The sequence below is a fragment of the Melopsittacus undulatus genome, chromosome 10, assembly GCF_012275295.1.
Source record: "Melopsittacus undulatus isolate bMelUnd1 chromosome 10, bMelUnd1.mat.Z, whole genome shotgun sequence".
NCBI lineage: Eukaryota > Metazoa > Chordata > Aves > Psittaciformes > Psittaculidae > Melopsittacus > Melopsittacus undulatus.
The window spans coordinates 2,180,710-2,207,626 of NC_047536.1; the positions used below are offsets into that span (position 1 = coordinate 2,180,710).

At 41.7% G+C, this 26,917-nt stretch overlaps 1 protein-coding gene across 2 annotated transcripts in view; it reads right to left on the reverse strand.

Annotated features, from left to right (window-relative positions):
* The window catches only part of SLIT3 (slit guidance ligand 3), a 499,607-nt gene that overhangs the window by 189,674 nt on the left and 283,016 nt on the right, over window positions 1-26,917 (reverse strand). For both annotated transcript variants that reach the window (XM_034066703.1, XM_034066702.1), the window contains exons 8-9: window positions 7,857-7,928; window positions 2,586-2,749 (exon numbers count right to left, since the gene is read on the reverse strand). In XM_034066703.1, coding sequence (XP_033922594.1) covers window positions 2,586-2,749; window positions 7,857-7,928 — 236 coding nt within the window. The remainder of the gene's footprint in view (window positions 1-2,585; window positions 2,750-7,856; window positions 7,929-26,917) is intronic.

The following is a 26,917-nucleotide window of genomic DNA, read 5'->3' on the forward strand; positions in this document are numbered from 1 at the left end:
TCCAGGCAACTGTGCACCATTTAATCCTACACCTTCACCTACAGTTTTGACCCAGATGCTCACAGGCATGAACAAGTGAAACCTGGAATAGCTTTTCAGCTGCTCGCAACTTGCCTACATGTGCCATTTGAATTGATCTCAGTTTACACAGATATATCTGCATGGAACTCTGACATCAGCAACATTATCTTGAGAGACTTTGCACCTAATGCTTGTAAGCGTCACAGCACAGGACTGGTAACATACCATGCAGAAGGGATGAAACCATTTGAGTTTCAGGTATGGCACTTCTTCATCAGTGTGTCACTTATGCTTTTCCACATTTCACAAAGGAACGTCTGTATGCATTATTTAAAACACCCCAACACACCTATTTTTGCAGAGGGTTCAAGGAATAACCAGAAGTCAGTTTTCCAAAGACAATTTTCTTCTTTCCCAAAATCCTTTGATTCTACTCATTCTGCTCTAAAGAATGCAACAGGACAAGTTTTGAACTGGAATGCCCTGATGAAGCCCATTTTACAGCTGAGTTTTCTCTTGCTGTGGTGAAATTCCCACTGCCATAAAAACACAAGTGCTTGAAGGGCTGAGCCTATGCTGAAACAGAGAAGTTCACTACCTTGTATTTCAGCTCTTCGTAACTAGGATGCAAAAGCAGCTTTCACTGCCGGCTTGGGGCTAGTTACAATGATTCATATGAACTTAAATGGTATAAACTTCCTTTGCAGAGGGACAAGATCAGTTCACTATTCACCTCCAGCCCAGCTTGCCTTCATAGTCAAACATGAACAAATTATGCTGTAAAATCAGCAATAAGAACTGTAATAAGGAGCAGAGATTTATCTCCTCTTTAAACTAGCTGTCCATGTAGGTTTCTGTCACACTAGCACACACTGAGTTCTACGCTAAATCCTCCTCTAAAATGATCTCTTCAAATGCATTTCTTTTCCAGTGTATTTCATTTCCCAGGTGAGGGTTAGGGATGCACGTGATGGACTGCCCCACCAGAGGCTTCTGGCCTTGGATTCCTATTGATTTATGTTTTTAAAACACTGAGGCCAATTGAGAGCTTTCTTGTACATTTTGGGTCCAACAGGCAAACCTTAAAGACCTTTCTGCTCTGGAAGCCGCAGTCTGCACAGAAAACTCTGTCCAGATGAGTTCTGTGTATGATACATTTCTTATTCGGCAATTATTACCTCTTCTCTTGCTTTAAACAACTCTTTTTTCTTTCACTTCACTGTGTCACAAACCCCAATATCTGAAACTCAGACCCCATCTGAAGCTTCATTTCATAAGAAAAAGAAGTGCTGTGGTAAAATCCGATTCTGTCAACAGCTTAATGAATTTTCCCCATTTCTTTTATCCTTCTTCTCCCCAGACTGTTAGATTTCTAAGCTTTTAGTCAAAATTTGGATGTCATTTGTCAGGTATTCTGGGCAGCATCGAATCTGTACAACTGCATAGAAGCTGCTCCCCACTCTTGAAAATCATGTCACAGAAATCACTGGTGCACAACTTCATTTGCCATGTGTCCAGCACTTGGTATTAATCTACATTCATGATATAGTTATGGCAATCAAACCCTTCTTCTCTAACAACCATTTCTCTGTCATATGCAAATGAAACCATAGAAAAAAAGCATCCCTAAAAACATTTCTAGTACGAGCGCTTGTACTGCATTTCCCTCAGTTACTCCATGTACCCAGAGGATAAAGCTTCAGAGCTGAGAGAGACGAAGAACCTGATACCACACGACTCACAGTCTATCAAGATAAGGACTCACACTGACTTAGTAACAAGCTCCCTGTGCTACTTACCATTTGCCTGCAAAACTGTCTCCAGACTTGTGCCTGGTATCTTCCTTCCTTCCCACAGCACACACACTGCCATGCCTCTTCCCTGCCAGATCAGTTCCTGTCAGTCAAATTCACAGATCTCTTTTTCCAATCTTTTTATTTTTCCCTTTCTCTTTATTATTTTTGTTTTTATTTTTTCTCCTTCTTTTAAGAAAGAGTTTTCTTTCTTTCTATAACAAATGCAGTTCCAGAGACTTCATGAATAGGCTCAACATATAGACACATGGTTTGTGAGTTGGCTGTGGATTATCAACCCCATTTATCAGTGTAGAAACTCGTAGAACAGCAAAGTGCATTGTCTCCCTAAGCATCCTGTCCCTGGGATAAAATCTGCTCCTCATGTTCTATAGTCCAGTGATTTATCAACAGAAATTAGCATTTTCTATTTCCTTTCTTTCGTATTCCAGTCAGCTCTAGAGCTCTTCCCTTGAGAAATACCAGATTATCCCCACTTAATTGATTTCTGATGTTGATATCATTGGCAGTGCTAAAGCAGAAAACATAATTTCAAACCCGAAACATTAACTGGAATCCAATAATCCTTCTAAAGCTGAAAAAACTTAACAATTTGATCTATTCCATTACAGTTTAGCTGTGATAAAACCAACCAGGACTGCTACTGAATGGCATTCAAACACAACATAGTAATTTTCCACTCCCTGTTTTTATGTGAACATCAATATAACCCCATCAGCTGATAGATAAATGAAGGGCTGGCAGCATTACCAGAGCAGACAAAGTCCTTCTTCTGCACATCTGCCACCAGGAAGCCGCGCAGGTTGACGGGGGCCAGGCAGAAGGTGAACTGCCCGATGGTGCGGCGCTGCCGCAGCCAGTCCGACAGCCAGGCCAGGTGACAGTCGCAGTGCAGGAAGTTGGAGTGAAGCCGCCTATAAAACACATAAGAAGCCTCAGATTATCAATAGTAGTTTAGATATAAGACACAAATCAGAGCGAGCAAGTACAAGTCTGTCTCTTCAGCACAATTGTAATAGAATCGTTGCAGTTTATTGGTTAGAGTTGAGTATCTACATTGACAAATACTTTACAAACATCCACACATAAATTAGTGCTGTTATTTAAAATGTCTTGGAAGAATGAAGTAATGGCCTGCCTACAGGTATGTATGAGCTGGCCATTCCAGTGAAAAGGACATGAAGAATTTAAGGTTCCTCCAAGTAATCACTTTGTCTGTGATTTCATATCAGAAATAACCGCATGAATGTGGTATCTCTGAGCGGATTCAAAGGATGGCTTCATAAAAATGAGGACCAGGATGAAAAACAGGGTAATAGGTGATTCTCTCTCCTTGGGGAGGGGAAAGAGAGAACCCTCCACACACCAGCAGCCATTGATCCCTTTTATGCTGTATTTTGGAAGGCCACTATGGATGAGTTCTGGGCAGAGCAACCTAGTCTAGTGGAAGGTATCCCTGCCCAAGGCAGGGAGCTAGAATGAGACATCCTTAAGGTCCCTTCCAATCCAAACCATACTCTGATTCTGTGTCCCTTGTTGCCTGGACAAACTCATAAATGCTCTTTTACTGTGGTGCTTTAATGCAAGTATGCAGGTTCTAGACAGGAATCTTCATTTCATGATGAAAAAGGGAACCACGATAGGGTGATGCCACAGAGCAACAGAGGCTGTTCTTTGTAATGGAAGGTCTGTCCACCGGCTCCCTTCTCAGCCTGCTTCATGCCTGGGACTAGAGACTGACAGAAGCATTATCTCATTGTGGGGGGAAGTCTGCAAACTGATGATGCATTCAGGGAGCAAATCTGATCATTTTAATAGCTACCAGACTTTAGGTCAAAACAAAAGCCCAGCACATTCATTATTTAATTCCTTGTAAAGAGTCAGACATTCACAGTGTTATACCAGAGCTGAAATGATAAACCAGACTGAAAATCTTGTCAGAAATGGTTGGACAAGGCTTTATTCACTTATATTACAGGCATTACATTTATAACAACCCACACAACCGGTGTGCACAGGATTTTTAGCCTTGTCCATCCACCAAAGAAATCAACTGTCTCCGTGAGATCTTAATATTGCTGAGCAGCACCAGCACCCAGGATGAAAGTCCCCAGCTTTGTATGTCTAGGGTGGGCAGTCATAGTACAAGACCACAGATGTGGAACTGAGAGCTTATCCTATAGGGATGGAGGACTCTAGTCTCCTGGGAGCACTGTGTAACATAACTGTTGTAGAAGGATGGCTAGAAAACCTTGTGCCTGACTCTAATTGACACTGCAGTCAGATTTCTAGCACAATGTTTTGTTCTTATGAACCATTAATCTGCCTGGAACATTTTTTGTTGGTTGGAAGAATGAATAAATGCATTCACAAAGAAAAGAGAATAAATGTAATCTAGCCAGAAATTATCCTAAGTAAGACTTTGCTCTAACTCCAACTTAGAGAGCAAGCATTTCATTTAAATCCTTAGAGTATTTTCCCTTCCTACCAGGGCAGTCAGGAACGATACTGAGAATCATCTTCCCCCAGCAGAGCTCATCTCATGCCATTCCCTGCATGCCCTGTGTGGATGCAGGCAGGCAGGAGTAGTACCCCACAGTTGTACAAAAAGGGGCAGCTTTCCAGTCTTAAGAGTTGGGTTTGTTTTTACTCACTAAATTGGTATTGCTGGTGTCAGGGGTTCCCCATGTCAGCAGGGCAAAGTGCCACCTCTGCCAGCTTGCCTGACTCAGCAGAGCCTGACCTCATCGCCTGGTCAAGTGTTTTGTGTGGATATTGGACAGTTTGCTTTGGAGAGGAGGCCGTTTGAGAGCCTATCAAGCTAACAAATAGCCTACTAGAATATATTTTTGATAATGATATTAATGAAAACAGCCACAAAAAGACTTTTCACAGTACTTCAAAACCATAATGCACCAATTCCCTGTGAACATGAGAAGCATCAAAGTGGTTTGGTACATTTTCAGTTTATCCTTAAATAAAAAACCTAAAAGAGATTATGCAGTTACCTATCTCAGCAGTCTCTCCCACATGCAGAGGCAACAGGCCACTTACCATTAAGCAAATAGGTATGGGAAACATGTTTTAACATAAATAAAGCTGGTTCAAGCAAAGGAAAGCAGATCAATAAAAACTGATTCCTGTCACTTCCAATCAAGGCTAAGAGATCAATGAAACTTAGCAACAGTTAAATAAAACAGGTTAGCACAGAAAAGATGATTTCTTCAGGTGCCTCAAATCTTACTGGGCTTTTTATTTGTCTTTCCCTTGAGAGGTCATGTTCAAGTTGAATATGCTCTTTACTTTAACTTTTCCCTCTCCTTAAATGAGCAGATTGTTTTGAGAGCCACGCAGACAAAGCTATTTATCCACAGAAGCAGAAGCAGTTGTGGCACAAGCAGCCCCAGAAGTCCTGCTAATGGATCTCACTAGTGTGTAAGAGGGACACACAGAGGTCAAACATTAGCCATGCGGCAGCTAGGTGGGAAAAAGAGCTTGATCCTCCTTAAGTAACATTCAGACCAAGGATTCCCTACAAGAGCTTCTATAAGAAAGCCCAGCTAAGTGGGAAGCTACTTGAGAAGCTGAGCAAACTGATGATCCTTTATTAAGGAAACAGTAGTCACCAAACTGTAATGAACATCATTCCTGATCTGTTTGGACTGGATTTGCATCAACAACCAAGAGATTAAATGGTAGATCTTAGTCAGCTATTACACCTCAGACTGCTTTCCCCTTTCATGCTAACTGTTCATTAAGGTTGTATATTAATGCAGAAGGTAAAGGTTATCAAGTGAAATAATCAAAGAAACTAGGAAGAACATTAACATTCCCCCACAAATAATATTCTTATATAAATATTTTACATAAGTGAACAAAACCTGATGAATTTTAGATGTGTTTAAGGGCATGGTAGCTGTTAACCCACGTATGTTTACGTGGTATGTTTAAACCACGACAGTTATTACTAGCCATTTACCTAAAACTTGGTTAAACCAAAACAATCTGAATAGAAGAAATTCAGAAAATATTGAGTAAGATGCAGCTATGCAATCTTATTCTGCCAATAATTATGGTTAATAAAGTATTAATTGTGAAAAGTGCCAAGATGGACAGAAGAAAAGAAATTACTATGAAGGAGCAAAGAAATGACAAAATGCTATTTCATTCCTGTATTTCTCTTATATTTATTGCTATTTTGATGACTTCTCTGTGTCTGTTGAAAAAGATGCAAGAAAACACAGAAAACAAACCTATTTTTCTGCATTTCCACCTGACTATGTAGAGGTTTTTAACTCCTATATTGAACCGCTCGGAAGGGCGCTGCATGCTATTTGGCACTGTGGAGACTGAAACATGCCATTTGATACTGATGAAACTACCTTTGCAGAACAGGAGGTGAATGAATATGAATGCAAGTTTGCAAAAGTTGCCCTTTTTGCCACAGACCTTAAATTAAATTTCCAGCCAATCCTTTTAGAGTGGGTCAGAATTCGTGTTCTATAAAATGTGGCTCTCAGAATTCAATATAAAAAGGTTCCCTTTATAAATCCTATTTATGACTTCCCCCTTTTTTCCCTTTTCTTTTTTTTCTTGTCCTTAATTACAGCAGAGGGGGATTAGTCAGAGTAAGTCCCCAGGGAGCTATATACAAAGCCATCTCTGAAATTAAACTAAAGGGAAAATGACAGAAGGCATTGAGCTCTGGGAACAGACAGGACTGCCTAATCTGAAGACAGGCAAATTTTCTGGACCACTGTGACTGAATGAGAAAAGGCAAAACTCCAGGAAGCTTCACCCTGCACCTTTATCCTCTTTATCCATTCTTTCCTAAAGACAAACATCTAATTTCCATTTCATTACTTACATTAAGATCTGTGAATGTCACCATTCAATGAAGAAGGTAGATTTAAATCAGAGGTTATCTTACTCTGGTTGACATGAGTAAAGCCATTTTTCTACAGTTCTGTTAATCTACTTAATCCGGGTTTACACATGTGTATGTAGCATCCTTGAGGCATTTTAGTTTTTTGGTGCTGTAGAAAACTTCCAAGCTGGCTACTATTGCCTTTGCTTTTAGGACTACATAAATCTCGGTTGCATTTGAGATTTCAGAGTCAAAAAACAGAGATACTTTGTTTAAACGTGACTTTTCCTGAAGTTGTGCATCCCTTAAAGAAATTTAAAGGAATTATTTAAAGAAAATGGTTTTGGTAGACTGTGACTAAATTATACAAATGCATGGAGTCTAATTTCAGTCTTTGTATTTTGGTCTACTAAGGCTGAACAGAGCTCTTCCAGTGGAATGGTGCCCAGCTATAGAAACATGGGTTTGACGTAAAAGAAGCCTTTATAAAAAATACATCAGATTCAGTGACATTTTGCTTCAGAAAATATCTGGAGAAGGAACTTTTTTTTCAAGTTCTTTAAAAAATCTCTTGTTTCAGAAACCAGTATTCTGGATTCAAAAGAAGAAATAGGATTTAAGCACAGGACGTTAAAAAATGAAGTAACTTGACCCATCTGAGCAATTTTTACAATGTTGATGGTGTTCCAGCATGGAACACATTTCACTTTATGGATTTTCCTAGGTGGGGGGAAATGCCAATTTCATTTCCAGGAAAATCCTAACTCTTGATAAAACCACATCTAAGTTCATTGTTTAAACCCAAAGAACCACTGCAGGGCTCTGAAGGCACTGTGCACATTCACAGCCTGGCCCAGCCTCACTGGGGCTCTGGACCTGCCCCAGCTCAGCACTGCAGCACAGCACAGGGTGACCACTAGCCCCCGCCCATTACTGGCCTCCTATCCCATTCCCCATCCCTGCCATGGGTCCCTGTGGGACGGGCCGAGCACCACCTCCCTCAGGAGAGGGCAGTGAACTTTTCACAGTGGGAGAGGCTGGCATAAGATTATCACACCACAATAGATACCCAAACATCGGTTTACACCATCATCATCATCATCATCATCATCATCATCATCATCATCATCATTGTATTTGAAGGTAATACTTACAGAGTTCTGATCTTTGGCATATGATTGAAACTGGTAACAGGGATGCGGGTAATGTTGTTATTGTTGAGAGTACTGTTAGGAGAGAAAAAAAAGAGAGAGAAAAGAACAGATTGATCAATTATTTACCTTTCTTCACCACACACCATTTACAGAAACAAGCAGCTAAAGCTCTTGGTAATAAATCTGGCAGGCTGCAAGCAGCAAGCACATGCTGACCAATACCTCAGACAATCTGTAGCCCATCATGAAGGATTTTGTTAAGGCAACGCAATCAACAGCTGTATAAGAATGGCTGAAGGTTGCTATTTACCATGTCTGAGTACCAAGGAGGGCAGGAGATGAGGTTTTATCGACCACTGGAACAGATCCAGACTTTCTGGATAAGCTGCCACTTGCTTGAAAAGCTGGTGCAACTGGAGCAGAGGAACATCAAACTGGCACACCACAGTGTGAAAGCTTTACATTTATAGTGCTCTCTCTCACATAAAAAGAGAGCTGTTGACTTGCCCAGGCTTATTAACACAGCCAGCTTACATGGCCAGACAGCTCCAATTGCCCTTTGAAAATACATGCACCCTTTCTTTAGTTGCCTTATGAAAAAACATATGGGTAGTGGAATGGATCAGAATAAAACATATCATGACCCAGGCATATAAGGATTTCTGCTCCTCTATCAAAGCACAGCTTAAAGAGAAAATGATCCCAGCTGCTGTAGGGACCCCCTGAGTGCGTCTTATGAAAAATGAACTGACTTGATTATCATCTTCTGAGTGTGCTGCTCCCATCTATGGAGCTCCTAATTATATCAATGACTCTCCAGCAAATTAGAAGATATAAAGTTTATCAAGATGGCACAGGGAATGGAAAGCACTCCAACAGGGCATAATTGTGATGCTCAAAGTGCACCAACTCTGTAGCTCAGTTTGGCATGGGAATCAATGGGACCATGTCCCAGCATGACTGGTGCTGCTCTGGCTGCAGTTGGGTGTCCTCTGCTATATATGAGGCTCAGCACTCCATAGGATCACACTGAGAGAAGACTTTTGTGTGTCTGCGTTGAAGAAAACACTAAAACAGCCTGAAAAGGTATGTGATCCTTCCCTGAACTATTAGTTGTGCGAAGTTATGTATTTACAAAGGACACTTAACCAAAAGCTCTTGAAGACCTTTACAGAAGTTCTGTGGCCCTCTCGGTCATTTGCTCATTTAAAACCATTTTTACAGCTCTGCCCAGAAATCCCTTGGTGACACCATCATCAGCAGATTAAAGCTAAATTGCATTATACCCTATTAAGACTGCTTTTCTGGTACCCAGGAAGACACACAGGAGGTTGGAGGTAACACAGCTATGCACAGGTACATTCGGGAGGGGTGTGTGAGCATGCCCTGGCACTGGCAGCAGTGGGTTGGTGCTCCTGCACTGCATCCCAGCAGGGCAGAACATGACCATGCTGTTAGCAGGGTGGTAGCTGGTACTTCAGCACAGTGCTGCACCAGATGGATGCAGTACTGATCTTGAGCCAGCCTGGGGACTGACATACCCATGACAGCAAACTGCACCAAAAGAGCAAGATCACCCTTCCTTTCCAACTCTGTGAGCAGAGGGAGTTATGGCAGTAACAGCAGAGTTTGGAAAGCTGGAATCTGCATGTCAGATCTGCTGCCAGAGATCTGTGTCAGTCAAGTCACACACGTTCACACACCAGCCTGGTAAGAGCTGTAGGCCTTAGTGCACTGCCACTTATAGTAGAATATATAGTATTAATTCCAGACCATCAGGAAAACTTGCTGCTGCCAAAACCTGGACAAGAAACACCCAGCTAAGCCCTGGGATCAATGGGTATCAATATCAGGGGTTTGTGTATTCATTTTTTCAACACGCAAAGACTCAAACACAGTCTATTACAAAGTTACTGGGTAAGATGAAGAGAGAAATAGTGCCAGGTTCAGAAGAAAACCTAAGAGCGAGCTCTTACAGCTGTCAGCCCTGTCATTTCCTCAGCTGTGCATCACAAGCTGCACATGTCACCACCTTATGATGGCTTCAGTGCTGGGAGTGAACACAGTGACTATCAGGGTATATGTGATACACTGTTGGCCTGTGCAGCTCTACCTTGGAACTCTTGCTAATGTCATGATCACACACATCTCCCACTGTGACAGCTTATATGGTGCAAAATTAAACCCTCTGTCATACAATTGCTACTGCTCAATTATCTTATGGAGCTAGTGATGGGGGTTGGAATGACATGAGCTTTATGGTCCATTCGATGGGACAAGGGGTGATGAGTTGAAAATAAACAGGGGAACTTCAGGCTGGATATAAGGAAGAAGTTCATTACTGCAAGGGTGATGAGGCAGTGGAACAGGTTGCCCAGAGAAGTGGTAAATGGTCCACCCCTGGCAGTGCTCAAGGCCAGACTGAACAGAGCCTTGGGTGACATGGTCTAGGGTGAGGTGTTCCTGCCCATGGCAGGGGGTTGGAACTGGATGATCTTAAGGTCCTTTCCAACCCAAACCATTTTAGGATCCTATGATTCCAACCTGAACCATTCAATTATATGATAAAAGCAAGCCATACGCAATTTCAGCAAATGAACACAACCTCTCATAAGGTGCATACATCTATACATCAGCACACCCACCCCTCAGTATCTATATTTGATATTTGCATCTACACATGCATGTGGGGAAGCTCAAACAGGGCTCACAAATGGAATTTCTAATTGCACCACCATTTTTTTTCTATAAACATAAAGCTATAATTCACCCTCTGCCTCAGTTGCCCATGACATACAAATGAGCTATGCACTTGGCAGTTTTTAGGTATACACCAACAAATAAAAGCCACATGTAAAGTCAGCTCATAACAATTAAATCACATACAGAGCTGATGTCTGCATAGGTCATGGCATGACACTACAGGAGTCAATGGAAGCCACAGGAATTCAAGGGAAACTTTCTATTGATCTCAGAAGGATGTGGAGTGGATTCAGGCAGAACAGGACGTGACAGCAAGCTTCCTTCTGCAAGGAGGGTAGAGAACACCCTGTCTCCCAGTGCAATTCTTCATCCACATGCGGAAAGGTCATTCTCTGCTGTCTGACTCCGTGATTCCAAAGGATTTTAAAATCTCTTCATATATTTCTGTTCTACAGACAAACCATTACCCCAACCACAGACTATGTCTACTCTCAAAATATCTGACGAGAGTGGCTCAGGTTTTGCCCCTAATAAGCACACGTTTCCCCTAATTCATCAACAAATACATAACCCTCCTTCCAAGAATCCTAAGTCAGCGCTGAATTAATGTACTCCTTAGCCACAAATTTCAGGGATAACTCTAGCAGACAGCTAATGCGCACACGACTTAGTGGCATACTATTTCATTGATATTTAAATGTTAACCATAATGAAGGCAATAAAGCATCTATGATAACAGCAATTATTTCAGAACAAAGAAGGCCAAACACTGCAAAGGGCACTAATTGACAGTGAACTGTGCCTTGCAGGAGCTGCAGGAATTTAACCCCGCTGAGTAGGATGTGCCAGACACACACCTCCCACTGCAGGCACTCCATGGATTCTGCATGCGGAAGGTTTCAGGTAGAGGTGGGCTCTAGAGGCACTCTGCAAAGCATTCCTAGGTACATGAAGCCTTCCCAGCAGTGAGGGTTTGTGTCCTGACAGGGGTAAGGGCACAACACAGGGGCATTTTTAACACATGAAGGGAAACAAATCAATCCTGCTTCACTGGTACTCCACTGCTAGCGGCTCTGAGGCCCCAGTTTCAGTTTGATCCAACTATGTTTCAAATCCATAGAAACAGCCATGCAAACACCAGGAAGCTGCTAGAAAGAGAGAACTTCAAGAACCTTCCAACTCCTCCAGCATCATGTGGGAGAACTCATAGTCAGCAGAGTTCTCCCCAGCTTCGTACCTCCAATCTCTTCCAGAACCCAGTCTACCCTTGTCAAAGCACTGTCCTCTCAGTTAGAAGTCCTCTCCCTGTAAACTATTCACATCCAGAATGCTGAATCAGGAAACTGAGGTTATAGACAATATTATTTATGCCAGCAAACTTCCCACCTTGGGCCGTGATCCTTGTCAGATCTTGCAAGCTAAGCAGAAGCAGCCTGCAGCAGCCCTAAGGATCCTCCAAGGACTACTTGGAAGACACATAATGTGGGATCAGCAGTCTTTTGAGGTGGTACATCCTCCACCAGTCTGAACTGTCACAGTCCCGTTGACTCCAATTTACAACCCCAGAGGAACTGCTCCACTAACTCATTCCTCTGCCAGTTGCCCTAACTGGTTAGAGGCACGCGTGGAGCTGCTTTCTTCCTTCTGAAGAATAAATCTGATTTATAGCCCCTACTAATCAGGTGTCTTGGAAGGAAAGACTGCTCACTCTGCAATCCTGCCATCATTTGAAAACAATTACCTATCTCCTTCCTCTAACTTTCTGTGCAAATTTAACTACATGCAGTTGCATTTCTATTCTCTTCTGACTTGCTCCAGATTCATGTCCATCACTGCAACGTATTACATTAAAATCGTTAACCTCCAGAAATGATTGTCATGTGTGCATTTTTAACATCATATTTATGCATTCTTCTTCCCTCTTTTCTCTACCCTCCTGAATAGGAATACAGGTGCTCAGGACTAGATGAGAGCCAGAAAGAGTTGGTACTCCTAATGCTAGGAGAAATGACACAACTTCTATGGGAGGTACTTTGGGGGGGGGGGGGGGAAAAAGAAGGAAAGGGTTTAAATTTTGAACCCTACTAATAATACAAGTATTTTAGTATAAAAACTCAGGAACTCCAAGCATCCTCTCATGTTCCTTGGACTGAGAGAGCACAAATCCCTGCCTGTCCGATCAACAGTTAAACATTCTCAACTCTGTAGATCACAGAGTACACAGAGATTTTGTTTCTCCTACTTGGAATTCAATTAATGACATAATTAAGAGTGCATAATGAATATCAGAATGCCTGGTGATTTACTCATCTGAAACAATACTACTTTCATCCCCACATTCCTACTTACTCTGTTCCAGTTACGTACTAGACATGAACCAAAAGGATCTTCTGGCAATGATGTCAGAAGTTACACAACATAACAGAATTATCTGAAGCATTAACTATTTAATTACTTCTATTAGTATTCCCATAAGTACACTGTAAAGTAGTAACAGTCTTCACGCTTTCCAGTCACATTTAAAGTGGAAAAATACGTCAGAGGTTGGGGTTTTTGTTAAACACATAACACTGATGACAATACCACCTGCTACATCCCAGCTTAACAAAAGCTGTCATATCCTATTTCAGCTTGGCCAAAAGAAAAGACACCGTGCAAATGTCTTTTCCTAAACACGAGGCATGTGGCATAATGTACAGAGGTTACCAGCCGTGAACCATTACAACATCCATGGCCACGCTTCTTGTTTGCAATCTGAAGGGATTACAATGAAAGGGGAAGGGGAGAACATGTTGTGTGCTGAAGGCGTCCTTTGTTTTTTGACGGTAACAGAGACAGATTTCCCTCTTCCCATTCCACTTGTGCAGCCGATCAGCACAAACAGCTAATCAAATTGAGAAATTATATGGTAGATTAAATTTTTGATTAACACTTTTCCCCAAGCCTTAATAAGCATCTACCATAGCTACTGGAAGTCTGCTGTGCTGGCCATTCAGCTTTCTGATACATGCCAGGCTGCTTTTGTGTCACATCCAGCTGATCACGGGACATGGCAGCATTTGCAGAAGTCTCAGTTAGACAGAAATATTCAGACCTGTTTACTGATAGGTAAACAGAGAAAGAGGGTTAAAAAGGCACCAGCTCATTTATTGTTTCATATTATTTCTGGGTTTGAATGTCTTTTACAATTGGGCACCAGAGATTCTTTACATGCTTCTAATATATATGATTTGATGGCAGGAAGCCTGCAAACAACAGTCCTCAGTTCTATGTACCTACAGGCTTGACTCTAAAGTTACACAATGATGTCCATTTCCTGCTCAAAACTCTCTCAACACATTGTGAAAGAACAAGGTGCTGAGTTGCTTCACGCTGTGATAAACCTGTATTCTTAAAGTGGGGCTTGGAAAGCAGCAGAGAAGCGGGTGGGCAAGGCTGGTGGGAGCAGGCATCGCAGGCACTGTGTCGCTGGTGCACTAACAAGCCTAACATTTCCTTCTGTCTCCTTCAATTACAGCACTGCTTTATCACTGTATGCTCCTTGGCTGCGTATGGAATCTGTGTGTTGTGTGTCCATAACACCATGTAATTGGCCCTAATGTAAGATTATTATCTATGTGCATGCAATGGATACTGCAAATGGGGCGTCTGCAGGCTGGTAACATTCCCAAGAGTGAATTACCGTCATACTCCCCGATTACTGCTTCTCCCACAACTGCCATAGTTTCCAGGCTTCCTATCCCCAGTGCAACCATACATCAGTAAATGAGACTGGAAAATTTATTAAGCCTTAACCAAGGCATCTTCAAGCATAATTAAGCCTCTCATGTAAATAGTTTTCTCGATAATGTTATTTCTGTTCAGAAGTGGGTGAACGGATGCAGAAAAGACTGAACATCAGAGCCCCAACTGCCAGTGTGGCTGAGGAGGGAACACCACAGCCTGGCCCAGCAGAAACAGAGACAACTTCTGCAAGACCCCAAGGCTCTGGGAGCAGTGGAGTGCTGCTGAATGAAAATACATGAAGAAACCTTTCCACAGGGTACATGTGGACTGAATGTGTTGACTCTGTGCCACATTAGACACCTCCATCAGTACGCACATAAAGAAGAGATCTTGGGGTCTGTCTGAAATACTAGACATGAAACATGGATTTGGGTGACTGCATTAGCAGCAAACTTTAACACTAACAGTGACAGAACCTTAGACCTCTGCATTAGCAGACTCACGGCACTTGCTCTTCAACCTCTCTCCAACTGCATAAAAAGCCATTGCAAAGGGAAAACAAATTCTCTGTTCCTTGTATTCAAAAAGGGTTAAGCAAAGCACTAACAGGTTTAAATTTCAGAAGAGGGAAGTCTGATTACGTTACTTACAGGAAAAATACAGAAACCCCCTGTTACAGGGTGTACAGGCATTAGCAGTGACAAGAGACTGATCGAATCCCTGGTAGGACTGACACAGAACCCAGCGGTCCTGGCCCTGGGCTGGGAGAAAACAGGACCACTTCAACCCCCTTCCAGCCCTTGTGTCCCACCTCATGTAACTAACAGCAGGGGCATTTTATCAACTGTGAATCTAGATACATTTTTAGCAATAAAACCAAGAGCTGGATTTGATACACTGCTGTAATTAATGGTTGTAATTACCATTGAGATGGTAGGGTAGAAGGAGCTGTAATTTCAATAGCTGTAAAGAGATGCTTTTGACACAGGTCAGAAGGAATTTGCATGAAATTAAATATTTACTGTTTCTTCTGGCCTCTGATGAAGAAGCAAAATGGCTTTGGCACTCCATCCCTCAGCACTGAGCACAGGCCTCACCCTTGACTTTCAAGGCATCCACGATTTGCTCCTTATGCAAGGTTCAAACCTCAACTGGATCTCTACAGGGTTCTGGTGAGTCCTGAGTGGTTCTTGTACTCAATCCTTTGATCTTCCCATAGACTCTTAAAGTTAAAGCCCATGGCTGCCATGCGGGTATATAATAAAAGCAACTGATCCTGCACTGATCAATCCATTACTCTCCACTGTTAGAAAACATAATGATCTCACAATGGATCTTATTCACTGACATAGCTTAGAAGAGCTCTGATCTGACACCTTGAATTAGCAGCAAGAACAGCAACAGCTGGGGTTTTGTCTCAATATTTGTACCCAACTCTGAAATGAGCTGGCACTGTGCAAGGGCTATTTTTAAACACAATGTTAGCCCAGGCAAATAATCTTCTAAATAGTCTCCAGGTGACATGTAAAATCCTCTGAAATAAATAACAATAACTAGTTGCTGGTTTGTGGTTTCTGTTCCAGTACTAGTCTTGCTCATGGGTTCCTGTACGTTCTTGTCACAGCAGAGAGGCTCTAGCACTGTTAACGTGGGAAGCTGACATTAGAAACATCACTAGTCTCAAGGATACAGAGGAAAGAATATGTTTTTTCTAGAAATGTATGAGAAATAAAATAAAGAATCTTACCATGGAATGATGCTCAAACCTGCCAGCAGTGTTCACTGTACAGCTGCCTGATTCTTCCCATTCTGTGGCTGAGTTTAATTTGCAAATAACTTAGATTTCAACTATTTCAGCTTATAAAGGCCAGATGTTTACGGCAGATTTTCTTTTTCCTCCTTGAAGGAATTAGATTAGTTTCAAAACCATCAAGCTCTGGGGAAACTGGGTTATTCTAATAACTAATTCTTTGCTTAAAATGCCTGTTTTGTCACCCGGCAAGAAGCAGGGTGATCACATTTGCCCACAGTGATCACTTCAGGGCATATTAACTGAAGTCCTGTAATTGCTGCATTAACTCTCTCTAGAGATGGGCTGTGCCTTGGCTGGAGTCTCCGGGACTGGCAAGGTCAGGAGCTGAGGCTAAGGGCAGAGGAGGGGGAGCGACAGGCCCCGCAGCTAAGAAAATGGTTGGGCAAAGAGACTGGGACAAGGAATATGTGCAAATAGCTAGAAGAGACCATAAAAAAAAACCCTACAGGCCTGTACAATCAAAGATTGCATTGTCATATGTACATAAGCAGTGGTAAAATTAAGGATGCTGGTGACTGATGCTCAAACCTTCCTGATGTTATCTTTAGACCTGTATTTACATTGAAAGTGCACGTACATATCATTATGCCTGAATTTACTTACTTACACTGACACGCAAATAAATAACATATGCTAAACCAAGATAAAGTAGAAAATAGAATTATAGAATAGAATAAAATAAAACGAGCTAAGCCAAGGTAATATGAAATAAAAATAATAAAGGTTATACAGAGAATGAGGCTACACGATTCATTTAGGTTGTGAACTTTGTCAGATATTAAGTCAAGAATGTCATTCACATGGTCTTCCATGAAATGCCTTACTGCTTGCCCTCAAGGAAGGCTGCTCTTTTTACATAGAGAAAGACATATCTATTTTCCCACACAATCAAATTGCCTCTATCAGCTGTATAAAATACAGGTACCCGCTGTAGCCCCCAATTCTTTCTAACGCCTATGCCCAGAGAGAGTTGAAAAAGCTTTTTGGAGAAATTTCAATCAGCTTTTCAATCTTTTACATGACACTTTAATTCTAGGCAGAAAATATAAATTCAATTCAGCCTGAATGGAAATTTCAGCTATAAAAGCATTGGTGCAAAGAGAAAAGAACACAGGCTGGAATTATTCTCCCACTGCTTTATTTTTAAATGAAGGAATCTCCAATGAGTAATTTTTCTAAACTCACATATGGCCCCAGAAACACTGCCTTTAGGTTTTTATGAATCATGGGATTTACTCAAGTCTTTGCCCAAAGGCTGCACATTTTTAGTACAATGTCCTGGGAATGGCTGCTGTGGCTCTATGTCCCAATTACATCTATACATTTCTGTAAGTACTTGGACTATGAGAAAGAGAAGTATTTGTGCAAACACTGAATAAATGCTCTACATCATCAGGGTGGTTTTGATGTTTCTCTATGGCAGCTGATTTCCAGGGCTGATACTATTGCCTAGAATCACTGGGAACAAGTCCAATTATCATCATCCCGGTGACCAGTGTCCACTGAACTCAGAACAATCCCTGCTGCTGATTCCAGCAGGGTCCGAATCTAGTCCCTGCAATCTATTTATTTAGGTGCAGATTTTCACAGGATCCACAATGATCAAAAATATAATTGAATAAATCTCAACTCACCCAGACTGTGCTTTGTAGATTCATTTGAAACCCTCTTGTTCAATGAAAAATATAATTAAATTAATAATAGGAATTTCCTTTATTTCTTTCCCAGATTATACAGTGATCTCTCTTTTGGTGTTACCCAACTGCATGTACATCAGGTACTGTAGTTTATGCATTCTGTGCTACTCCTGCCAAAATCAATGGAAACTGGATTGAGTTTTTGATGCATACAGAGGGCTGAAAGCCTCCAGAGTGTATTCATGGAAAGGATGAAAAGGAATCAACAAGAGTCAGATCATACAAACCTTAAGTTTGACGCAACAGTACTTGAGCAAAATACAACAGCTTTCTCAGGTTCCTGCCTGAGCAGTTGTTTCTGCTTAGTCCTTTCTGAAGCTAAAGCAGTCTTATAAACACAATCCAATTCAAACTAACACAGTCCAATTCCATAATTTGAAAGGAACAAGTAACTTGTGCCATTTGTTCAGGCTGAAGTTACTGAATGATGATTTCCAAGTAAAAGGTTTCAGCATTAAGTCAGCTGAGTGCTGCAGTTTTCTTACAGGACTACACTAAAAGAAATTCTAAAGAAAGTGATTAAATCTGGATCAGAGGGGAACAATATAACTCTTCAATACTTTGTTTTAATTTGAGTACAGTGCAACCTTAATGCTATAACCCTACAGCAAAAGCCTCCGTTCTGATAGACTTCCCTACCATAATGAACATATTCTTTTCATACTTGACAGTGTAACACACCCCAGGACAGAAAAGCCATTCCAAGTGGATAGTTATTAGTTGTCCTTTCAGAGCTGGAGGAAGTGACATTGTAAGGGGCTGTGTGACAATATTCACTCCCTTTGGGGAGGTCACTGTGCCAGCCTGTTGCGACTTCATCAAATGCCGCAATGCGGCACTGCGGATTCCTGCAGGTCCCATGGTGGCCACTAGGACCAAGGGAGAGACAAGCTGGCCAAACCCAGTAATGCAGCAGGCAGTGGCTTGAGATGATGTCTATTACTGTTGTATAAATATTACAAGGAATAGAAATGGCACTGCAGCAGTTCAGCCTGAGTAGCTGCTATAAGTGCCAAGGGTTTTGCTGAAGTCTTTAAGAAGCGTGGCAACAGGCAACCATGGAGAGTGGGCTGCCCGAGCCCCTTGTTCCTATTCCTCTCCCATGGCAGACCTACCAGGTCCTGCAGGCAAAATAACACCACTTGTTCCTCTTGCCAGAGCAGCCCCTTAATTTCAGGAGCCCAGTGTCTCAGTGCTGCTGGCTCCCAGGGCCATTGGGAGAGAGGAACGGGAAGATGCCCTGAAAGGTGTGATCAGCATGGTGTGGCATGGAACCACATAGGCAATTCTTAGCTTTCAGCAGCAGAAGAAAGGAACGACAAAGCTTTTAAAGAGGGAACCTCACCTTTAACTGCCAAAGATGCCTCCCCAGAATGCAAGAGATACAGACCACATTTGTGAAGTAATTTTATACTGTAGCAGTATGTGCTGCATCTACCTGCAATGAATACATGCTGGACATGAAGGCTAATATATAGACTAATAAATCCACATGAATAAAAAAGGGAATGTGCGATATACACATTCTGTGAACTTAGACTTGCACGTATGAACAGTTGCTAAGGAAAAGTTACATTCATAGAGGAAAGAAATGTTTTGAAAGAACAAAGACAACACTTAGCTCCTAGACAAGGGCAATTACATGTTTCTTGGTGAAACTGGAAGGGGATCTGCTTTCCATCAGGATTCTCTTTCAATATATTAGCGCTTGCGTGCATCGCGCAAGAGGAAGGTCAATATGTTTAAAAGCACCTCTCCAATTGTTAAATTTCTCCCAAACACCACCAATATCTGCTTATATTCATGCATGCGTATGCAATATAGCTAAGAAACCATAACAATTCGAATAGCAAATACTCACAGTGCTTCATTTGCGTTCAGTCCACAGAGTAAAAAGAAAGTGCAAAATAAAATATACACAGAAAAAGAATCGAAGCCCTCACGCTCTGTTCAGGAATGTTCTACAAGCGCAAGAAGTAGCTAAATAAAAGGAGTCATACAGTTGTTCTCCGTCCTATCTGCCTGCATACAGAACAAAACCTAACTGCCATTGTGGATGGTCTGTCCTGACTGCTTCAGCCTAAGTCTTGGCTGAAGTGCCTCACCTGATCGCTACCGCCCTGGCGTGTATGGGAAGACGGGATGCCTTGCAGATAAACCGGACCCAACCCTTTTAAGACATGACTGAAATTGCCCAAGGAGCCAGTCAGAAGCTCGGGTGCTCGCGGAGGGGACTACCCCCTCCCCAGAGCCCGCCCAGCCCAAGCCTCCTCTTGCACCAACAGGGGCTTCTCAGCGGCCTTCAAGCATCGTCGCAGAGATGCTGCATTGCGGCAATTTATTTATCACAGGAGCCAAGTCCAAAGCTGAAAGCCATGGACAAGAGCCTCTTTCCCCACCCTCCCTTCTCCTCACAAAGCACCTGTAGTGACAGACACAGTCTAAGAATCTAATGGCAAAAGATGCGAAAGCAAATCTAAATCCCCAGCTTGGTGAACAAAGACCTCGCTCAGTAGATGCTCCTACATCACTTTATCACAGCCACCAACCCAACTTCCACAGTTTTCTCTTCTATTTGACCCTTAGATAAACCCCAGTCTCAGCCACAGTCTGGCCCTTGCAAACCACAGACACCTCACACCATCCAGCACTGTGAACACAAGAGGGATGAGTGCAATTTACTGTCTGTTGTTTCCTTCAATACCTTTATGTAGCCACCACATTTGATACTCTTTCACCTGGCTAAGCTATTGCCTGAGATATCCCTAAAGTACTCAAGAGGAACATGGTACAGCACAACAAAGGTTTCTGGATGATCCTGCAGTGTTTGTTTCTAAGGACCTGCAGATGTCATCCACTACTTGTACACACTAAAACAATGTGTTTGAATTATTCACCCCAAAACAGAAACTTAAGAAATGTAATTCTGCTTCAGAAGTATCAAACCGGTTAACATGAAATTGCTTCATTTATGATAACTAAATTAACATAGAAATTACAATTATTTGGCTTCAAATTACTGTGAAATTGTTTTATACTTCCACCCTTAATGCAGCTCTTCAATTTTCTATTCTCTGAAACACACAACTGGATATCTAAGTAAAGAAATTGATGCTAATCATATTCCTTTTAGAAGTTTTTACTATTACTTTGCTGATTTAATCATAATATGCATGCTTTTCTCATCATACATACTTACACTCATGTATACATGCTTTTCTCATCATACATACTTACACTCATGTATACTTACATTGCATGTATAACCTTGCGCACTGCAGGAATAAAAAACACTATTTGGTTTAGATTTTGATCAGTTTTGATCAGAAGCCTCCACCTATGCATTTTTCAGGTGCAGATGCAACTATCTACTTCACTTATTAAGCTAACTACTCATTATTGTTTTGATTTCCAGTTTACTACAGACACAACATTAGTGTTGCAGCTACAATATTGAATACTGCTAATAAGTGGTACCCTGTGCCCAGCAGCTGCAGCTGAAGGTTGAATATCTCACACAGTGCTTGAAGTGGTAGACCAACAATTCTGCTACACAGAGTTCCCATCATAATTGTACCCTCTCTTTCAGGAGAAACCAGATTTTGGAGTCCTCTGTCATACACAGACTGGCTGCAGCACAAAGCCTTTGTCTGTGTTGTTCTACCAGCACAGCAGAGAGACAAAAGCAACTGCTGAAAAAGACAAACCATTCACACGCTATAGGTCACATACAATACCCTTAATTGCACACACGGAGAAAAGTCAGTGACTATTATGTGCATTGAAACATTTTCTGTTTCAATTTGTCATGTTTGGTGACTGACCCCGGAGCAGGCAGGAGTTCCCAGAGTCACCAAGAGTTCTGGACCCCAAAGGGTGTCACAGACAGGCTGAGGACATGCTGGTATATTTGATACTGGTGCCACGGAAACCTGTGCCATGCAGGCATGCAGCCTCCTTCCCCAGCCAAAGAGGCCTTATTGATGCTGACGGGATTCCATCCAGCTACCCAAGGATCGTCATCCAGCTGCTCTGGGGAGTCAAACCAACTGCGACTTCCAAATCATGGCATAAACTCATCTACCTTGAACTTGTTAGTTCCACTCAGATCTCTGTCCCCACCTCAACTTCATCTGCTAGGAGCTTTATTCCCATCATATTCTTCAGCTCAGCTTTTGGTTAAGGTGCCAAGCTGCGTGTCTGCATTAAATAATACAGTTGAGCGTCCTCTGGATTGAGTCGTTCACATTCATTTGACTTTCAACAGTCAAAATGCTTGTTCTACATCTTTTATACTGCTGGTGAAGAAACTGTATTAGTCAAAGGTGAGGGAGGGCAGGTCACAAGATGAGTAGAGCATGCAGATGAAAGAGTATCATGGGAGAGAAGGTTTGCCAGCAATCTCTGTCTCTGGAGTTTTGACTTTGGAGCCTGTCGGAGCAGTGACTGCAGCACCAGTGAAGGGCTTGCACTACACAAGCCATAAACCCAGGCTTCTTCAGAAAGCATACTGGGCAGTGATTCATGAAACTAATAATTCTAACCTGGCATTGCTCTTATCTTGGTACATTCTGCAGCCTGCATGGCTCCAGGCTATTCTGAAAGGGAAAAAGCCTCCAACCTAATGAGAGCAGGAAAGGTGAATGAGCACAGCACTCAACCACTACATATGCTCCAGGAAGGGAAAAATCCATCTTTTCTAAACACATAATGTAATTAGGCACCCACACTGAGGATTGATAGAAGTGTTCATCCATTTGCTGGGACATGCCTGGAATACTGCAGGATTAGCAAAATCATTGATCAATGCATTTATGCAAATATATTCTCCCCATACAGACATAGGTACATTACATCTGTAGCAGGCACCAGTGGTTTTCAGAGGCCCTCTCTTGCCCGCTCTTATTTTGTCTCAGCTAGTCTTTGATATAAAGCCTGTCACCACAATGCCATCTGGATAGTGTTCCTTTCACTGTATTGTACTTCTAACCTCACATCTTGCAATATGTTATAGAACGGAGGTTATCTCAGATTTCAGATCCATATCTTGTGCAATGACACTACATCTCCCACCAATGCGTATCAGCAAATAAAGACACTCCTTATCAAACAACAATGCAAGTACCCCCTCTTTCCTCCATCAATCCTTTACAGAAATGGTGCATCTCATGTCACTGGGGTCCACTGGGTGTGCAGTGCCTTTCTAAGAGTTCTCCAGAAAAAGCCCTTGCTGCAGTTAATCTTATCTCCAACTGATTTATAGAACAGAACCCTTGTAATAACAGCAGCCAGGTTCCGCAGGAGCATTTCTCCTTTTAAGACCTACAGTGATACGGGAGGCAGAAAGAATGGGCAGGGTATAAAATACAGGACATTCTAATAAGTAATGGAGTAAAGAAAACTGGAATTTACTATCTGTCCACTGATACCTCTATACTGTGGATGCACCCTTTCCCAACTGCCAAACTGACCTGTTTTCTTCTTCTGGCACAAGTTGATTGTCTGGGGTACAGGCTCAACACAGAAAACGGAGGATATCCTTAGAAAAGCCAAACTCCTTGGTTTTCATCTAATTTCACCTAACTGGTAGCTACTCCAATTACTCATATCCTACCAATGGTTACTCCGTTCAGTTCTGTGGCACATATTATGTACATGCTGGCAAAACAAAGATTTTAAATCCATTTTCTTGATTTACATACATTTGAGCTAACATACATCCTTGGGTAAAAAATAACCCAAAACACAATAATTTTAACTTTACTGTACTCAAGTATGAACAAGTAAACCATCTATGCACAACATTTTAAATAGAATTCTCATTTTCATTATTCTATTTAGATATTTTGGTATCGGTTATAGGAACCCAATTTACAGAGCTCAAATTGGACCCTGATTGCCTTAACCGACCGTAATTTCCAGCAAAATAGAGGAGGAAATCACATCTGTGTGGCATTTTCAGGCTTTCATTAAGCAATGGCATCTCATATATTTAGAATTATGTCATGACATTCGCTCCCTGATGCTCCAGGTTGGGAAAGCAAATACAAATCTTCTATCTAGTTAAGACATGCCCAGAATAGCATTCAGCAAATAAGTAATACTGACTATATAGCCGAGTGTTCAGCATACACAAGGCAACCCTGGGAACAATTAAACAGCGGCTGTAGCACAAAATAAAGATTCTATGACTAAAGGTAGTGTGTATTACAAGCACGCTCACCCCGACATCTCTATCACAAATTGCACAGGTTTCTAAATGTTTTATGAAACAGAATCCGTTGTAAGAGGAACATATTGGATTGAATAAAGTAAGGATGAATGACCCTATTCTGCTTGTAAAATGCTCGGATGGCTGATGTGTCAGACAATGACCAGGGGATGCAGCCCACAACTGGTCTGACAGCGTGCTGGGTCCCCTGTGCCAAGGCACAGACCAAAGGAAAGCATCACATGAGGTTGGAGCTGGGTGATCTTTGATGAGCAGGAAGAGGAGTGAGGCACAAATGTTTGCAGAGAAAAGGTTAAGTATGCAAACACTAACTTGTTTCTTTTAGATCAAATATTTGGGTCTCATTCAGTACTGAAGCCCCAACTTAAAATTGCAGGGAACATTTCAGTGGCTGCACTTGCACCGATATTACTGATGAGTGAATTGCCACAATTCAGAGCCAAAGGGTTGGTTCCTCCATGTGTAGTTCATTGCTAAAGACTCAAGGACAGAATCGATGCTCATTCATTTAAAAGAGGGTGAAACTCAGGAAAAGAGATTTTTCAAGCTGAGACATATGAAAGACACACAACAATTAACATGACTAACAACAACCAAGCCCCCAGATCATCCCGTACTTGGTCTATACAGCAAGAAATCATTTTCTGCCTTAACAGAAAACTCTCCACAGACCTCCTAGCATTAGCTAGTGGTATGGGAACATCTTTTGGGTGCAGAAATTGTTTTTTACAGAAAATCTGCAATGAACAGTGTGTTCATGCTCCAGACCCTCAAAGTAGGATGGAAACCACCTTTACAATATAAACCCAGGAGAACGCTCCATCTAAGTTGCCAACAGCAGCTCCTGATTCTCTCTCTTCTATCCACATGGCGCAACCACCATGTGACCACACAGCTTTCGAGCTACCCCAGTGAGGCAAGCCAATAATAAATCAAGGCTTTTTTCTGCTAAATTGAGTTCTGTGTCTTACTGTCCAATGGGTCCTAAAAACACGAGTGTTGTCCAGCCCTTCCAATAACACATCCATTCACTTCAGTTTATTCAGTTCCAACAAACCTGCTGAACCACCTTCAAATTAATCCCTTTTATTCATGTATCCTAAGAGACTGAAGGTGAAATTCTGAGAGAGTTTTATCACCTATGCTTCATAATTTTAGACTTTGGAAATAGAGTTCTGGGCTTATCTCTAGCCTACAAAGGGTATGAACACTGTATTGCACATGCGTTAAGGAATACAGCACAATTATTTTGAGGAGTTCGGGTTTATTTGTATGGTTTTGTGAGGTTTTTTAATAACCTGTCAAAGTTCTACACTAATACATATTTCTCAATAATACTGTTATTGCCAGCTAATGCCACAGGACATAACTAAAAATGAAGCAGAGCACAAAACTCCCACTAAAAATGACACTACAGTTAGGTAAAGTTCCACATTCATTTTCTTCTACTTTTCTGCACATCTCCAGCAGGCCATAACTTGTGTCACCCCTTCAAAAAAGCATGCCCCTTTTCTATATTGTTACTGGTTCAGTGGTCGCACACACCTTTCTCTGCCTCAGAATGCAAGAAGAAACCCACTGAAATCTGCTTTATCATCTTATATAAAGGGGGAGAGGAAGTATGCAAGAAAAATCCTTATTTTAGGAACATATTAAAGGCAAAACCTTTATGGGAAATAATACAGGAAATCTGACAAATGAACAAACCAAGTCCCACTGCAAATACCAGGAGCTGTTTAAGAAGGATGTCAGTGCTGCATGTGATTTCTCAGATACCATTTCACCTTGCTACAGGGGCAAAGACAATCAATAGAAGGCACCAAAGCACTTCATAGTCAACATTATTGCAGCTTTTTAACCAAAAACTCAGTCACCAGTAGCACTTCATTATGGTCTACATAGGTTAGATCATAGGATCAGGGATTAGGACAATTGGAATATGGAAGCTCATAAACAAAGCAGTGACCAAAAGACTGTGTGTGCTCTGAGAGCTGCAGTCAGCACCTTGGGCTGGTCCAAGCTCCAGCTGAGGTTAGCACCTCATTGCACCAGGTCAGGTACTGCAATTAGCCCCAAATTTCAGCCCTGTTTCCATCTCTGCTCTCTGCTATTTGTTGGTACAGGGATGTATTCATAATGTGGATAAAGAAAATAACAGTAGTGAGTGGAAACAGCTTGTTGACAGAAGAAATAACTAACGTGGACCATGGAGTGCTCTTCATTTTGAAGGACAACTGCGCAGCTTTCTCCCCTTCCTGCACCTACCAAATCACCAAGCTCCTTGCACTCATGGGTTTTGAGGAATTCAAGGTGAATGAACAGTGCAATCCAGAAACCGAAATGCTTTGAAAGAAAGCATTTGGGGTTTTGTTCAAGTAATGCTCAGCATTTGGTGCCCTGAGTTATCTGCACAATTTAGAGCTCTGTAGACAGGTGAGTGTGCAGAGAAAAGATGCAGAAGTGGAAACATTTGGTACCAGAAAGGGCACAAGTTTTCAGGAAGCTAAAGAAGAAATACATCATTTGGTACCTTTGCAAACTCTCCAAGCAGACAATTAGAGTCATTTTTGCCAGAATCATTAAATATTTCCACACATTGCATTACAGGTTAAAACATATCTGCATAAAATACATTGTGGGTCAGAAATGATGAAATTTAGTTTCACTTAATATGCTTTGATGGTTCAAATTGCTTTAATTTTTTAACATTTCTGACTTTTACAACTAAAGAGATGATGTTCTCTGGGGCATTAAGCTAATTCATTTGGATAGAGAGATTAAATACTCAAACTTTCTTTGAAGAAAAACTTGGGGAAAAAAAACCAGATTAGGTTGGAAATAGAAAACTCCCATTTTGTGACTGCAAGAAAAATACCTCTAGAAATAGATA